The 18,415-nt window shown below is 34.5% G+C and overlaps 2 protein-coding genes across 2 annotated transcripts; both read right to left on the bottom strand.

Moving 5' to 3' along the window:
• Nucleotides 1-118: 118 nt before the first annotated feature.
• LOC306886217 (sorting nexin-6-like) lies at nt 119-9,519 on the bottom strand. The gene is made up of 14 exons (XM_079443157.1): nt 9,473-9,519; nt 9,294-9,344; nt 8,036-8,140; nt 7,793-7,903; nt 6,560-6,681; nt 6,356-6,479; nt 5,797-5,892; nt 5,012-5,117; nt 4,166-4,241; nt 3,801-3,840; nt 2,794-2,880; nt 2,331-2,490; nt 1,135-1,220; nt 119-1,050 (listed from the first exon to the last, which is right to left on the bottom strand). The coding sequence occupies exons 1-14, from the start codon at nt 9,476-9,478 to the stop codon at nt 997-999; spliced, it is 1,224 nt and encodes a 407-aa protein (XP_079299283.1). The 5' UTR covers nt 9,479-9,519; the 3' UTR covers nt 119-996.
• Nucleotides 9,520-13,101: 3,582 nt separating this feature from the next.
• LOC306886024 (cofilin-2-like) lies at nt 13,102-17,963 on the bottom strand. Its single transcript, XM_079442876.1, has 4 exons — nt 17,791-17,963; nt 15,310-15,614; nt 14,759-14,835; nt 13,102-14,186 (listed from the first exon to the last, which is right to left on the bottom strand). Exons 1-4 carry the CDS (start codon nt 17,791-17,793, stop codon nt 14,074-14,076), a joined length of 498 nt encoding a protein of 165 aa, XP_079299002.1. The 5' UTR covers nt 17,794-17,963; the 3' UTR covers nt 13,102-14,073.
• Nucleotides 17,964-18,415: the final 452 nt, after the last annotated feature.

Genomic DNA, 18,415 nt, shown 5'->3' with positions numbered 1-18,415 from the left:
AATAATTATTATGATTACGGTTACAAATGTATTTTCATGTCATTTTCACATTTGATAAATATTCAAAGACTATTTAAAGTTCTCCCAAAACTAAGGATTTGTAAGTTGCAGCTGGATTCTATTAAACAAATTTATTGTGCGCGATAAAAATATTTTACTAGTAAGCGAACACTGCCTTTATTTATTTAGTCTATTAATTCAAACCATCAGATTTTCTGTTGACATTAAAAAAAAAAAAAAAAAATCGCACTTAAAGTAAACAGCATCATTTATTTTTTGTTATTTTCATGGTCATTTTATCATGTTTATCAGCATTCCTCCATCTGAATAAATGGAAGCTTTGGTCACATATTGTGAAAAAGAAAACAACATTCATATACAGTGCACTTAAAAAAAAAAGTCTGGAGAAAAACAATGCATCCATGTATGATTTCTTTTTAACAATGTCATTAATCTACATTTTAAGGCAAACATACTGAAGCATTATTTGTTAGGAATGGAAAAAAGAGGAATAGACTGCTTTGCAGAAAATTAGTTGATTATGATGATCCATAGCTATACGATGAAAACTAACACATGTACAAGGCTTTGAGTGACCATACACTTTAATTGTAATAACAATCAGCTCAACTTGAACAAGATATCTGAGCAGCATCCACACACAGATCACCAAAACTAACTTAGATTACAACAGAGAAAACAAAAACAAGCGAAACGAAACAAACGGAACAAAAACTGCCAAAACGAGAATGATGTAGCCAATCCCATGGAAAACAATGAACAATTAAAAGTTAAAAATATGTGATTAAATGAAGTCGTATATCTTGTGCTGTGTGGATCAGGTGATCTTGTAGAGGGATTATGGTGTCTCTGGTAGTGGTAAGTACAGACGTCTCTTTAGACAAACTGACCCCAGGTATGTTCTCTCCTCCATCTTCCGAATGAAGACGAGACCAAAGCAGGGAAAGCCCTATATGGAGAACCTGGCTCCAGTACCTAAGTGTCCCCTTTCAGGACCCCCAGACAGCTCTGCAGCAATTGTAGATTCCCCTGGAGAGAGAGAGAGATATTCTGAAAAAACAATACGTGGATTTGACATTATTGAGAGTCAAAGAGTATAAAGTGAATGGAAACCTTGGCATGTTTGAGTTCCAGCTCGGCCAGTTCCACCAAGTTCTTTCTGAACGCTGCTACTCGCCGTGTCTTGAAATCTATCAGTTCTAAATGGAACACGAGCGTTAATATTCAGTGAGCAAACAGCCGTTTAGCAGATGCTTTTATCCAAAGTGACTCCTGGTAATTTTAATAAACCTGGAGCAATCTGAGGTTAAAAGCAATATGCCACATAACAATTTAACATCGAGGTCATTTTCAAAAATGTATTTCCACATAACACCTTTTCCAAAGATAATTCTATATCCAAATTAAAAGCAAAAGTAGAGCTGCACGATTTGGGGAATAAACTGCAGAAGAAATGTGATTTTTCTGATAAACAGAATTCAGATTGTGAAAAATGTGCAAGAAAAAAAAAAAATACTATTTGTTTTATTAATAATGACTATTATTTATTATTATGACTATTATTACTAAATAAAACATTAAACATAAATATTTCTGTAGCAACATATCACCATAAAATAAAACATTGTATTGATGAAGAATATTTTTTATTACAGTATAACTTTAAAATTACAATACTAATATTTTTGGCCATCTTCATTTTTAAATCTTAAAAATCTGGAGCCAGTCAGACTCAAGGAGAGGTCCGTATGAAATGAAAATTCACCTTCTGTTTTTCTAAATGCATGTAATAGATATAATTGTAAACAATTCATCCATGCATGCCTTTCATTCGTAAAAAAAATAAAAAATGTCTGTGATGTTTAATCAAAATGTTATAACTGGATATTTCAGTGAAAATGACAGACTTCTCCAATCAATTTAGTTTGATTAAACCCACTGCTGGAAACTTGCGCGCTTCACTCTAAAATATGCTTTGCATATATTTAATTAAATCATAGCCTTTTGATAATAGCAATAGTAGATTTTGATAGTAGCAATTTGATAATAGCATATCACAATTTAAATTTATTTCAGGTTTATTTTGATTATTCAGCCCTAGTGTAAAGTTGGATTTTGGACCAATGACATTAAACAGTGGGTGGAGCCAAATAGTGTGTCATCTATTATAACCAAGCAATCAACAAATGGCAATAGCCTGTGCCAGTTTAGAAGAGGAGCAAGTTTTATTACATTGCGTCTGGTTAGGAAACGGTGTAAAATCAAGTATTTTTGCACTCAAATCACTTTGAATGATACATATGAAGTACCTTGTTTTGCAGATTCAGAGATTTTCTCAAACTTCTGACAGCACACTTGCTGTGTGGTTTCTGCTTGGAGGACGTCCTTGTTTTTAGCTCGGGCTTTATCCAGAGCTTTATTAGCGTTCTCATAATCAACTAATGATCTTCCTCGTCTGTACAGGAGGTCCTGTGGAAGAGATACTGCGGTTTACAAAAAGAAAACACAATCTAAAAGCATTTTAAACAGGGCCATGAAAACAATAACTATGAATAGTAAAATATCAATCCTCTGCAACAAACAATCAATACTGTATTAAACTGAATCTTAAGAGGACACTGTTCCACTGTTTTGCTTTGGAAAGTCAGGTCAGAATCACTTCTGTAGCTTAATTACATTGCATCCAGGGCTACAGCAACAAATCACTCGCTAATGTTGGAAAGCCCTGTAATGACCAGCTGCCAGTTCAACATGCTGACCGCACGGCTCTACCTTAGCGGCTTGCGACTCTCTGAGGTAGTACTTCAACAAGTCGGCAAGTTTCAAATCTTCATCGGCCGCCACGCGCGCTTCAATTTTCTGCACAGGAAACAGAGTTTGAAAACAACAGAGGAAGAGGTGAGTGACTTTACAACCCCTAACTCTCTAAATCATCAAAATTTGCCTTCTCTTTTGATACAAACTGCTGAGGTTAGACTCACACCAAATGAACTTTTCTTAACCTTAGAGAAGAGGCAGTCAAAAAACTTTTAAAATTTAAAGAAAGGAATTTTTATATAAACTTATTATGAACATTAAAGCGAAAAGACTGAAGCCAATGTCCCATATTAACCTAGTAATAGCACAGAATCTTAAATATTTACAATATGATCTCATTCATTAACATTAGTTAAGTACAGTGGCATTCACAAAAACCATTAAAATCGCTTTTTGGTAAAACTGAAATAAATGAATAAAAAAGGTATATCTTAAAGAAAATTTGAAAAAATTTGAAAATTTGCCTTGGCATCCAAATCAAATCATTTTAGCATGAAGTACTAAAATTAGTAAAACTAATAAATATGAAAAAGCACATAAAACCTTACAATTAAAAATTAAAAACGTAAAAAAAAAATATATAATAATATATATCTATAAAAATTCTAAACCTAAAAATAAAAGCAAATTAGTATATAAACATATGCAAAAAAATAACAAATTAACATTTGTTGTTAACTTGACCTAACAATGAATACTAATACATTTAAAATGAAGTTGTATTTATTAATATTAATTTCACCGCACTGTAAACTGAAACAAATAATGACTGTACTTTTATTAACTAACATTAACAAAAATTGATAAAAGCTGTTGTTCATTGTTAGTTAAACAATATATTTTATCGTGAAATGTAACCATGTCATAATGTTGCTTAGATTTAAATGTTTAAATTAGCGCTTTGACCACTTTATATTAAAAAGCATTTATGTTAAAATTTTTATAAAACTGAAATCACTTACCCGTGTTTTTTCAAAAAGCTCTGATACTTTCAGGAAAAATCTGTTTAAAGGGGAACAAAACAAAAAGCAAGTCAAAGATTTGACTCCATTCACATTGTGGGCCATACACAGAATGGATTTTCGCTTTGAAAAACGGGAGACTCTGGTAGTGGAATGGAAATAAACTGGAGGCCTGTGATTTTTAAAAGATGAACGTATTGTAACTTGACTGCTGCGTTTTCAGAATACCATATCATACGCAGTATGCTCAAGCAAATGTAACAGTCAAACACGTCCATCTATAGCACGTGTTTACATGAAAAACAAAAGAAAAGTCGTGGGAAAACGCATTCAGTGTGGAGCTACATGGGAAAACATTTTCGTACTTGCACAGATCTGTGGAGTCTTGGGTTCCTAAGGTGTACAGCGTGGAGGCGATTCTGTTGATATCATCCGCCGCACCTGAAACACACGTGCTGTTAGAGCTCTAGACGAGGCAATGCTGTCAGGGTTTCACACATTCATTGACTCAGTGATGCAGCATTTAACAGCATTTCACAGTATTCTGCTTCTCCAGATCATGTTTCAGTGTTGTGCCAATAAGACTCACGGCACACAAGGAAAAGAAAAACATTTGGCTCGGAACTGGACAGACACTCGATGAAAGAAAATGATGTGAATGTCCAAAATATAATTCTGAATTCATCTGCATTATTGGAAAGTGCTGCATTATTCAGATCATTTTACACAATATGTCATCAAATACTTTTCCTCAGGGAAAATACCTGAGTTTTAAAAAGTCAAGTGAGTCACCAGACTGACTTCCTGACAAATGACATGTTTTCCTACTAAGCAGTATTATGTACCGCCTCTATATTTCCGGTTATCACTCCTAACAGAGAAAACCAACCTTTCCAGGAAAATTAACGATGAACACAAACAGAAACAAACGTCCTCATCCACACACGCTGAAACATGTTATGAGCGCGGTTCCAGTTCATAGCTTTGACACAGAATAAAGTGTGAGATAGACGAGATGAACAGCACAATGCTAAAACAGTTTTGTTTTGGGGGTATACCTGAAATGCTAGCTTTATAACACACACTTCCTGTAACTGAAGAACTTTGTCCTTGCCTTATCCTTGACGCTACATGGTCACGTGAGCCAGAAGCATTTACAAATGTGTGACAAAATCACCCATAAAAATAAGATATGGTAAAGAGAAACTTACTTTTGTGAGACCTGATCATTCGATCAGATTTGGCAGATGCGTCTTTGACCCGGTTGTGGTACTCTAAAAGGAATGTCTTCTCGTGTTCAAAGAAATCATCAACGTCCTGTTATAAAAAAAATTATAATTAAACCGACTGTTCAGTAAAGTGCAAAAAATATGAAGAGGTGAATCTCATTCAAGATTTTAGGAAGAAACATGAGGACATGGACATGTTTTGACAAGTTTTCTGGCAGTCTTAAAATGAAAACTACTGTTCTAAGAGATTAATGTGTTTTAATTCAGCAAGGATGCATTAAAATGATCAAACGTGACATTAACAGAATCAGGAATCATGTTTCTTGAGCAGCAAATCAGCATATTAGAATGATTTCTGAAGGATCATGTGACACTGCAGACTGGAGTAATGATGCTGAAAATTCAGCTTGGCATCACAGGAATAAATTACATTTTAAAATATATTCAAAAAGTATATTTTAAATTGCAATAATATTTCCCAATATTACTGGTTTACTGTGTGCTTTGATGTGACCCTAAACATTTGTACAATAGTGCATTTTTGACTATTTTTGGTTTTGGCCATTGTGCATTCCACTACTAGTGAAGCATTCACCAGGAAGTCATAAACCATCATTCAACCTACAGATAAACACAAAGAAGCTCAAGCCAAAGTAAATAATTTCTCAGAAAGGCAGCTGTCGTCGTGGTCTTTCTCTCCACCTCCTAATTTCTAAAGCAGAGTCACATTAAAAAGTCACATGACATGAGAAGGCGGCTGAACTGACCTTCACTCCAGTCACAAGAACCCCATCTGCAGACTTCACCACGTTCTTGAAGAAATCCTCCAGCTTTTCCTTCTTGTTTTTCCCTCGTACACTCAGCTATAAATACGAGAGAAAAATCCGAGGGCAAATGAACAATTAAAACGCTCAAATCTTTAATTTCTACTGAGAATGACACTTGCATTTGTTTTGGCTTCAATATATTTAATGAAATATTCTTCTGCTTTGCACAATCTCATCTGCTGTTTGCACTGATATCAGATTTAGTCATTTGTTATGATATGAATAATCTGATTCTTTTGATTTGTGTCCAAGTTTCAAATAAAAAAAGAGAAACATTATTCAAAGAGATTTTAACAAGTAACATTTCATATTTTCATTGGGGATAAAATGAACAATTAAATTCATTATCAAATAATATACATTCAATATCTACCAGATTCAATGCCTACAATAAAGTAAATAATAATTAATACATAAAAGCAATAATAACACTTAAAAACAATATTGTGCTTGTACTTACAATTTTCCAAAGATTTTAGAACAATAATGGCACACTTACGTCTTGGTTGTACTCTAAGAAAACATGAAAGTTCAAGTCTTTGCGCAGGACGGGATGGGCAGCAACTCGGCACAGAAAGACCTCATGCATAGCCACGGTCTTCTTAAAGATGGCCAGATATTCACTGCAACACATTTTCATATTGTGAAGTCGAGCAACTAGCAATGCACTAACAATCATAAATGAAGACGATTAATAACTCACGCCTCCAGTTCCTGTTTCATCTTCGTGAATTCCTCCTTGGTCATAGATCCTTCACCTTCACCCAGCTTCTGAAGTTTCTCCCGAGATGAATCGAAATCCGGTCTCGGAGGAGCAGGAGGAATCTACAGGGAAAGTCTTTATGTTAGATATTCAAGTGGCATTATGACTCCCAAAACTGCCTTCAGAGGGTGCTGGTAATGAGACTCTGGGATTCGTAATATCATTCACTGAATGAAAAATGCAATCGCTCACACTGCTGTGCCTAATGCAAAGTGCTATAAATAATTCAGGCTTGCTTTGATGATATTGTAAATGGCAGTCAGTGCCGGGACTCTTTCTTTGTTGAGTATTAATCTGAGTACCCCAGATGAAACTATGTTAAATCAGATAGCAAAAGACTTAAAAATAATGCAGAAAATAATCTAATGAAAATAGAGAACAGGACAGCAGGCCATATTTACCATTTAAAATCATTTTCTATTTTTATGTATTTTAAGATGCAATTTATTCCTGTGATCAAAGCCCAACTTTCTGCATCATTACTCCAGTCTTGTGTCACATGATCCTTTTTATTCTAATATGACTTCTTGCTTATTATTATCAATGTTGAAAACAGTTGTGCAGCTTAATATTTTATTAAAATCCGTGATACATTTTTCAAGATTCTAAAGAATAGGTGGTTTATTAATTGAAAAAACATTATAAATGTCTTTACTGTCACTTTTGAACAAATTGATGTATCCTCGCTGAATAAAAGGATGACTTTCTTTAAAATAATAAAACTTTAAGCACCATGAATATGACATGGAAAACTAATAAAGCTTATCACACATCAATTTTGTCAGTTTAATAATAGTTTCAACCAATATATCCAGAATGGAAACTGCACCAAAGATCATTTCCTTTTTTCATGCACCTGAACTACAACAAAATGACATTTGTCATGCAACAGACCTTGTAACGTACACCAGGCCTATAAAAGGACATTAAGCAATGATTTGAGACTTGGCAAGAGCGACTGGAACGTTTGCTCTCAAACACGCATAATAAAGTAGTGTTTAAATGAGAGTATGACCCATACAGTTCAAACAAGCATCCAGTGTAAAGCAAATTAAAGAATTACATTACTAGCATAATTGCAAACAACCGGTCTGTGATTGCGATTAACAGGCAAGCTATATGTTTCATCACTAAACTTATACTATAATATGCAAAACACTTAATGGTACTTACAATATAACCTGCGTATTCTTCATTTTCCACAAACGAGTCGTGGAGCCAGATAAATTCTTCATGCTGTCTGACCACTGAAAATTCATTTTGCTTGAAATTAGGTAGAGTGCTCTGGAAAAAAACATAAATCATCACTTAATGAATGAATGCAGTAAACAACATGTGCATAAAGTAGATTCCGGAGGCAGGGCTGAAATTCTAAACACACAATCCTGGGAGTTTTTATTCATAGATGTTGTGTACCTTTGTATGGACGGTGAACTTGACCTTGTCTCTCTCGCTCAGAGCGTCTGAAATGTCCACCTGTAGTGTAGCGTCGGTTTGAAGATCCACATTCACTGCCCTCGGCTATTAAAATAGTTACATAAATATAGTGTAATTTAATAACAGCAATAGCTCAAACAGTGAGCTTTTTTTGAATATTACACAAAAAGTTTGATCTAATTACAAAATATCTATAATACACATTGTTTCATTTACGTAGAAGGCATGATATGTCAAGCAGTGACCGCAATGCCATATTCAATTTATAACAATTTCAATCAATATTTTTCTCAGTAAAGATGGAATACTTGTATTTTCAAAAATGTATTTAAACTTTGAAAGTAATATACACTTTCCAAATATACGCATTAAACCTAAAATCCTAAATGTCCATGTCTAAGTTATTCAACTACAATATACATATAATAAATCTCATACAAAACAGCACCGCACTGAAATGTTAGACAACTATCATAATTTTGACATTAAAATGATTATAATATTGTAAAATTATACAATATATTATATAATTAAATGAGATTATTTATAAATATTATAATATTAAACTATAAAAGAGTTTTGCAGTTACAAAATCTGTAGTAAACATTATATTTTGGTAGAAACTATGGATACTAAAGTAAATGTTTGTTAATTTTTAATGCAACATTATTTTAAATCGAGTTTTTCTATACAACCATATTCCTTACAAAACTGACAGCATACCATGAAAGTAACAGGGTATTCTTAAAATTACCTTTCAGTACGACATACAACAGCATGGTAAACATTAAAATACCACGGCACTGCTACAGTACAGTATTTTTGGTGAGGTAAATAAAAACAAGCCATTACAATTAGGAGTTACATTGCAGAATAACACTGTGTCATTTATGTAAAGTAACAGTAATATAATGCAAACATATAATCCTTCGGCTCGCTTATTCTTTAACTTTAACAAGGTTATTTAACCAGCTAGATGAGCTCATGGCATGATGTGGGTTCTTCATACAAAGGTTTGTGTTTGTGAGGTTTGTCAGGAGGAAGTGAACACGAACACACACACACACACACACACACACACACACACACACACACACACACACACACATACACAGGGCCACAGTGACACCAGCAGTAACACACACGTCCTCTGACTACAAACACACACAACAAACATGCACAGCACACAGCAGGAGCACAGACACAGAACAGAAATGAGGAAAGCGAAAAAACTTACTCCTCTGTCCTCTTCCGAGAGGAAATCAGGACCATCGTCCAGCCCTTCTTGCTGCGGAGAGACACACAGAAAGATCAGAACGAACGCAAAGACGACAGATGCTCGTTATTACTCGATGCATCGGAGGATTGCATGTGTAAATAATAAGGGTGGAGGGAGTCAGAGAGAAAAGCACCCACCATCATGGCTGCTGCGGGTGGAGTAAGAATGTGGCGGAGTGCGTGACGTCACTGAGGCAGGCGATCTGAGGGGTGGAGCCTTAAACTGCTTTTAATTTTACATGATTATATTTTTTATTATTTGGCTTTACTGTTTACTAGATTTGTATTTGCATATACATATAGGCTAAACATATTCCATCAGTTTTATCTATTGTTTTGTACTATATTAATAAAATAATTAATTATTATTGTTGTTGTTTTATTATTAGCCTACTCTTAGATTGAAATCGATATTATATTTTAGGTTTGGCTTTACTCTTATTTTATTATTCACATATTTTATTTGTCTCTACACCACATACATGTAAGCAAAACATTTACTATTTTTACTATATCATTCAAATAAATAACGTTTATTATTATTATATTAATTTGAATATTATATAATATGTTTGTTCTTATCTTATCATGTTAGGTATATTTGTATATTCATATACATGTAGGCCAAACATATTTCTTGTAAAGCACTTTTTAACACTGTTTTTACTATATTAATAAAATAAATAATAATGATTAGTTGTTATTCGATTGCAATTTATATATATTATATTTGGCTTTACTCTTTTAGGTTTCTTATTCATTTTCGTATTAATCAGATATGTCATGTATCTATATATATATATATATATATATATAAATTTTTCTAGCTGACCCCTGGAATAGGGGGCCACTGCACAACTGTCCCCCATGTGTTTATATGATTGATTGAATGTTGATGTGACACTCACCACTAGAGAGGGACAAACTCACTTTAGTCACAGAGCTATCAACTGCTGGTGTATCTAATTAGTTCAAGTCAGATAAGTTTGAAAGAATCCAGCACTACTGGATAATTATTTTTATGACAAGAATCCCGAGAACAGATTTATAATTTCTGCAGCTCACCGCTTCGGCCCATGTTATAGCTTGTGGTTACTAGACTTTAGGTAATGGTCAAGTGTCAATTTTGGACCTTAGGAAAATGCACCATCATAAAACGGTACACATCAGAGATTTCTTGTCATTATAAAATCAAATAACCTTGTATTAATAATTGCACCGGCTCAGGACATCAAAACATATTGAGAAACGTGCTCAACATCACAGACGAGAGCATCATAATAACATATTGAGTAACTTTGTGCTGAAGTGAAATCTTGTGACCCTGCAACATGCAATAACACATTGATATGTCCTCAAAGGGTCGTGTTGCACTGCATTAGACACAACAAATCCACCGCAAAACAACTGAACAAAATTTTCAGTTAACTAATATACAATGAAATATCTGTGAAAATGAAATAACTGCCGCTTCTGGCCAAAATGCCAGTCCACAGAACAGAATAACCCTTCCCCATAGTGAAAAAGACTGTCCCATGTTGTCCTTTCACATCAAAATCCACCACCATATTTGTTTAAAACTGTTTTCACTTGTAAATGGTGCTTATGCATATTTCTCTCCTGATTCAGGACTCGTATTTTAGCCAGAAGCAAAAACATCTTGATGGATTTGTTTTGTTTTTTACAAACATGCAGATTTTTGCTTCTCAAGAGACATTAAGTGATGGACTGGAGTCATGTGGATTATTGTGATGTTTTTATCAGCTGTTTGGACTCTCAATCTGACGGCACCCATTCACTGCAGAGGATCCGTTGGTGAGCAAGTGATGTAAAGCTAAATCTGTTCCGATGAAGAAACAAACTCATCTGGCCTGAAGGTGAGTAAATTTTAGCATTTTTTCATTTTTGGCTTAACTATTCCTTTAAACTCACAGATCTTCAGTTTAAATGAGAAGGAACAGTTAAGCTAGTTGTCCGTATTCGTGAAATGTTTTTAACAACATGTCGCACATTCTCACATGCTTTGCAGCAGCAAGCTATCAATACTCTGAGCGCAGTGCACACACCCTTTCACCGCACAGAACCTACTGGAGAGCAAGGAGAGGTCATTTGTTTATTTTCAGCACACTTGTCCAGACACAGAGATTCAGGGCTTACATGAAAGGCACTTTGTTTCGTGCAGCGGTGGACATAAATGCTCTGATAAATAAGTTGGCTACGTGAGCCCAAAATAGATGCAACTTTTAAGATTGCAAGTAAATAAAAAAAGAAGGTATTTTTCTTGCTCTCCGCATGGTGTTTTTGATTAGAGATTGCTCAGTTGTTTATCTGTTTTAATGCATGATTAGGCATCCTTGCCAACATATAATAATAGGTCATTTTTGTTTTAATTATTTTTTTATTTTTTAAATAAGAAATGTTTCTTTAGCAGCAAATCAGCATATTAGAATGATTTCTGAAGGATCATGCGACACTGAAGACTGGAGTAATGAAGCTGAAATTTCATCTTTGCAGCACAGGATTAAACTACATTAAAACAGAAACCAGTTCTTTTAAATTGCAATAATATTTCACACCGTTACTGTTTTCCTGTATTTTCTTTGATCAAATAAATGCAGCCTTGGTGAGAATAAGAGACTTCTCTCAAAAACTTTGAAAAATCTTAACGACCAAAAACATTTGAACAGTGGTGCTTAGTTAAGAGATGTTTGTGTGTGAGTTTATATTATAATCAACCAAAATCATTTTCCGATGACAGATTAATAAATCAACCAGGCTAATTAAAGGTCAATAACCTGTGTGTCAGTTCCAAAGTAATAATAAATGTAAGTAAACAATGTTTTTAAAAATGTAATATATGATACATGTAGAATATAGTTAATTTAATCATTTTTCTATTCTTTTCATTATTCATTTATTAGTAGTAATTTTGTATATATCTCATTTGATATCAATGAACTGTATTTTGTATACAGGCATAACATCAGCCATCAGTAACCCTGTTCTCTAGATATTGTCATTTGACCTTGTTAACCCCATTTTAGATGAATATCATATCATATCCAGGTTTTAACCCCCACAATGTGCCTACATGCACTGAGTACTAGTTTCATAACCACTACTAGAAATTTCCCAGAGGAGACAGCTGTGTGTTCATAATCAACAGCACAGATGAAGGCCAGTACTTACCTTCCCTGAGAGCTTTTATGTGAGGGGTTTTTAGGGATTAGATTTATAACAATCTACACATTGTATTTTAAAATGGTCTGTGATATTTGAGAGCAGCCCCCTATGTTTTTCACTTTCCTTTCATTCGTGCTACTTCAGTGAAGAGTGAAAACCGCTCTTTATAAGCACTGCCCAGCCTGTCCACCAGCGTCCCTTTTGTAGCTCTTTGGAAGCATGTTCAGTTTTGCCATTTGTGGACAACGATGACAAGACACAAAAGCATGCTGGCCATAAATAGCGCCGAGCAGCAGAGGATTGCTCCCTGCCTGCGGATCAAATTCTCCAAAGGGAAAAGCAGCCACTGGCCTCAAGCCCAGATCTACTGCAAGACCATGCTCATAGAAACCGCCTGGCCTGGAAGAAGTGGTGAAGGAGGCTGGGCTGCTCATTTAAACTTTACCAAGTGCTGCCCTCAATCTAAAGATGTATATATAAGTGAGTTCAACACTTTACTTGATTGGCGTGCTAGAATCAGAATGCCTAAAAAAGCTTAACCAAACATTAACAAACCATTAAATAACTAGAAAATCAAAGTTTGTCAAGTAGAGTAAAGTTTGTTTAATATTGCCTAAAGCAGATTTAAAGTCTTTAAGTTTGTATTGGCCTTATAGACTTCTATAGATAGATAGATTCCTTCAGTGAAGGTGGTTCTGAAGTAAACCCAGCTCAGAACATCATCACATCTCCCACCCTGCTAAAATCACCCACCATTAACTGAGCCAAGAAATCCCTCCAAGAATTCTGCCACAAGATTTTATTTCAGAGTGGCACCTTCCTCGATCTCAAAAACAATGTTTCACTTCAGGCTGCAAATATTGCCAACTTTACAGATAATATTGTGTTTTCATGTAGTGTTAAAAAAAGAGAAATCATTCCAAGCAGCTCAGCTTCATGTTCGGTGTGTTTGAATCAAAGGCTGCAGTGGAAGAGTTCAGAACCCATCTGTTTATGTCCATATGTGTAACAGGAATGAAAACTGTGGTAACTTCTATTCCGGGCTGACACACAGAAATTCCATAGTCCTCCTTCAACTGGTTGTGTAAAAACCAAAAGTGCTTCATTTATCTGCATAGACTTAATGTGTTCGCCATGTCAAATGAGCCAGATTAGGTAGAAGAGTTCAAATAAATAGTTTCAAACATGTAAAGTGCTTGTTAACGCATAGCTGTGAGGCATTAACGTACAGCATTCTCATATAGTTCTCTTACAGCATAACAGAATATCTCTGCGAATATCAACTCTTAATATCTGATCATCCGAGCTTTCTACTGTCGTTTGGCAAAACACAAAGAGGGAGACGTGGGGACGTATAAAAGCTAACTGCTAAATTAAGCTAGCATTCAGCTGGTAGATTTTTTTCTTACATATGTTAATGAGATCTCCTTAGTGTGGAAAAAAAAAAACTAAAAAGGAAATAAAGACAAATTAGGATTATTCCGTTAGGATCAAATGATAGAGACAGCTGCTAAGATGAAAGCGTGTGGAATCCAGATGGCACATGGCTGTTGAGTTTACAATGGTCTCCCCTCCAGCGATACAACCACATTTCCACCCAACTTCTCTGCCAGGGTGGAGCGGTCCTGAATGTCGTCCAAACCATTAACCTGCCATTCGTGTTTGATACCTGAAAAAGGATGCATGATTGCATTAGATTTCAAATAAAAACTAGTGCACTACTGGAGTGTTTTGTTTCAGTGTGAATATGAGCTTATGTGTGCTATCTTTGTTTCTGATCTTATTGTGATATATATATATATATATATATATATATATATATATATATATATTCTATTTAAATTTATATATTTAAAAAATACGTTTTTAATGTATTTTAATGTATTTTTATATATATATATATATATATACATATTAAGTAAGGTTTTATATATATATATATATATATACACTGACACATAAGAAATGTTTTGTGTCTGTATATATATATATATAGTTTCTTGTGTCAGTTACCCATTACCTTTAATATATCATACATATAACAGTAAATAGTTAACCTATCTTTAATATATATCAATTATAATATTTTTTATATTTTAGAGAATTTTGTGTGTGTGTGTGTGTGTGTGTGTGTGTGTGTGTATATATCATATATATGTGTCATAGCAATATATTGAACAATCATCATCTGTTGTATAAAGATGCATTATGGGTATTATTAGTGAATATGACTGTACTCACCTGTAAATTTCTTCTTAATGGCATCTTTTGAGCTTGCATAAATCATCTTGCTTTTTAACGGTGCACCTTCAGGGGCCCTGCAATCAAAAACATCAATGCTGAGTACACATGCGGACAAAGAAACCTGAAGTGAATTGTGTATTTTGTGTAACTAATTAATGCAACTAATTAAGGTCTTCAGTATCACGTGTGTTTGATTAGAGTTGGAGCTAAACTTGAAGGACAGTCGATCGCCAGGAACAGGGTTGGGCACCCCTGATATAGATGAAAACAATATTTCCATTAATTAAAATACAAATAATTAATTAAAAACATTATTATGGACGGTCTGGTTTAATTAGTTTCGGAAGCCTGATGTTAAACTATCAGTGCATTCTAAAAAAACAACAACTAAAAAATAACAATTCAACCAGTTATTAGACAAGTTCACTTGTTGTATGCGTCGCTATAGATCCCCAGAAAATCCCCAAACATCTTGGAAAGTTTCCAGAAATTTACTAGAAATTTTCCGCCCCTTTGCAATCCTAATAATTATCAGTCAGAATACATACCAAAATATAAATACCAAGTCTTCTTTCTTGGACTCTTTAGTTTCATAAGTGGCATCGTATAAGCCGTATCTGCAGTCGTTGAGAGGTAGGAGCTTCACGAAGCAGGCGTAGGGGTCCTCGATGTCTCCAATGTCTCCGACTAAGACCTGCTTGTCCTCCTCTACGACGATCTTCTTCTTGTCATCGCTGAGGCAGAACAGCACTGCCTTTTTGCGCTTTTTCACCTCATCTGAGGTCGAGGACTTCCGTACTTTCATGTCATTGAAGACTTTGATGACTTCATCACTGACTGTGACACCAGAGGCCTGCGAGGATGAGGATGAGATTGAGATGAACACAAACGGTTGATACGAAAACTGCTCTACATACTTGGGATGTCCAAACTCTCCAATAGAGACTCCGGGATCATCCATAGTAAAAAATAACAACTGTACGAATCCAGCAGGCAGTATTAGAGGTAACAAGCTGTGAGATCTGGATCACCTCACTGGCATTGAGTGATCCAGAGCTGCTCACAAACCCTGACTCATGTACGTGCTGCGCATAGCCAGCTGGTCTGTCACTACGGTTCATATCTCTCACTCCCGGGCCAAAATGGACCGACCGCAAGGCCAAGTCATAGTGGGGTGCCTGGGCCACGATACATGATACACGATAGTGCATTAATCCAGTGAAACAAAACAGTGATTAACCTCAAATAAACATCTCTACACTACTCACATGCCATTTTAAAATTTACTCCTCAAACATTACTGGTAACTTATTATCATAGATTTTGATTTTTCTCCAAGCAGCTATTCTTAAACTGACTAGTACCTACTTTTACTGGCAATTATTCATGATATCACTTATTAGATATCATTGGAGGATTAAAATGAAATATTAAGAGGAATAAAAATTGGATATTAGTAAGCAAAGGTGATTACTTTAGACTCATATAAGAACTTAACTATAATTAATACTACTTATTATTTGTATACCATTAACTAGTCCAATTGCACTTAAATAAATAAATCAATATTACTTAGCCTACTTGTATTTCTCTTGTTCAAATATTTAAACATTCTTAAATTAGAAGCAAAATGACTTTATATGTTTATCTGTATATGTTTATATATTTGCTTTTAACAAAAACTCAATAGTTTTCCAGTACACTGTAAAAAATCAAAAGTTGAGAAAACTTTTAAGTTTAAGGCAACCAGCTTTGCCTTTCAATGTTTTCTCAACTTGTTATATTCAGTTCATACAACAAAAAGTTGAGAAAACTCAAAAATCTCCTACAAAAACAAGTTGAGAAAACTCTTCTGAAGCTGGTTGCCTTAAAACTTTTACGTTTTCTCAACATTTGATTTTTTACAGTGTACAAATATTTAAACATCCTTAAATTAGAAGCAAAATGACTTAAATATCGAAGTTTAAATTATATGTTTTTGTTTTCTTAGAAAAAACACAAACAATTAATAGAGGAATGTATAAACCATATAAATAATAAACAAAATAATATCATCATAGTACCTACCCCACTTTTACTATTAACTGTTCAATGGATATAAGCAGCATCTGATTCTTATTTACTTTTTTAGAATAATTTATATTTTACTTATTTATAATTTCTAGTAAAATGGCTACTTTAAAAACTAGTAAGACTAAAAAGTTACTAATCAGCTGAAATAAATTCTAGTCAGAATATATAAATATAAAAAACAAAGAGACACTTGTGAATAATTATATATATATATATATATATATATATATATATATATATGTGTGTGTGTATTATAAATTATAATTTTGTATTAATATATTATAATTATTATATATAGTAGTAATAAAAATAGTTTTTAAATATATTCAATATTTATTAAACAAGTAGTGTCAACTACTAGTTACTAGTATCGAAAGTACTAGTTAGTGTAAAGTAGTTAGTAGGCAGTCATAGCGCATGCGCACAAACGCGCTCTGAGCAGCTGGTGTGGAGCTCCGACTCTCTCATTCACTCTATAGCCACTAAATCCTACTGAATCATGAACAAGTAGACTAATTCACTTCCCAGGACAGACAATAGGCATCTGACAGCAATAACCAGCTAGTTCTGTTCTTATTATCCTCGTATGAGTCCATCAGTTCAGTCCCGATCATTTATTTCTCCAGCGCCCGTGAGTAAAAGTTGGAGAGGCGCGCGCTCAGAGTGATTAAAGCACCACTAAAATTAGCTTAAAATGGCTGCCCCGGGCTACAGGCCTGAGATATATATTCATATCAAACTAAAATCGATTTCAGTAAGCACAAAATCAACTTAGAGCCGGATAGAGCTTTATATTCTTTAACCGGAGCGCATACAATCACGGACCTCGCGACAGCGCCGCGTTACAAATCCTGCAGGAGCTGAAAACGTGTTTGACAGAAAGAGTTTCAAAATAACATTATAACATCTGTTATGAATGAAGAATGAACGATGTGTGAGAGAAGACCTAAGCTTACCATGCTGTCCGACGAGATGAATCAATAAACGATTATTTTCTTGGTACTTCTATCTGGGAATGTGAACAGCCGAGACAGTGTGTGTGTGTGTGAGAGAGAGAGAGAGAGAGAGAGAGAGTGTGTGTGTGTGTGTGAGAGAGAGAGAGAGAGTGTGTGTGTGTGAGGGAGAGAGACATCACTGCACAGCCGCAGTGAAGGGCTGATCGAGCATGTGCACTGTCATTGGGACACTTGGCAATTAAGTTGACAAATGTGTGCAACATATTTGAATTACAACTTGGCATAGTATTGTTTAAAACAACAATAACATCAAATGTACTGAAAATGTAACATGTCTAACAAACTTAAGTCATGAAAAGTACATAAGACATTTTACTCTGAGCAATATCTAGCAGTTGTTATATTTTAGACCATATAATAATATTCATCCTATCTGTTCATGACTAAATTACCTTATTAACACGAGCTGATGATGTGTTATAAACTTTAAAATACCCGTATGCAATGTTATACAGGGTACACATTTTAAATGGACAAAGCCAGGATTGTTTTAGTTTTTTCCTTCAGTTAAAGTGCACCTAACTCCAAACGTATACGGTTTATGCATAACTGAAAATCAGTGATG

The sequence above is a fragment of the Barbus barbus genome (assembly GCF_936440315.1).
Source record: "Barbus barbus genome assembly, chromosome: 20".
NCBI lineage: Eukaryota > Metazoa > Chordata > Actinopteri > Cypriniformes > Cyprinidae > Barbus > Barbus barbus.
The sequence above is the reverse complement of the archived record's forward strand: the minus strand, read 5'-3'. Positions and strand labels throughout refer to the sequence as shown.

Excerpts from the sequence above, each read along its gene's own strand:
- LOC306886024 (XM_079442876.1), bottom strand. Across the intron at positions 14,836-15,309 it reads GACTTGGTATTTATATTTTG|GGCCCCTGAAGGTGCACCGT; the intron begins GTATGTATTCTG and ends TTTTGATTGCAG. Across the intron at positions 14,187-14,758 it reads CATTAAGAAGAAATTTACAG|GTATCAAACACGAATGGCAG; the intron begins GTGAGTACAGTC and ends ATCCTTTTTCAG.
- LOC306886217 (XM_079443157.1), bottom strand. Across the intron at positions 7,904-8,035 it reads AGTTCACCGTCCATACAAAG|AGCACTCTACCTAATTTCAA; the intron begins GTACACAACATC and ends GTTTTTTTCCAG. Across the intron at positions 1,051-1,134 it reads TGGAACTCAAACATGCCAAG|GGGAATCTACAATTGCTGCA; the intron begins GTTTCCATTCAC and ends CTCTCTCTCCAG.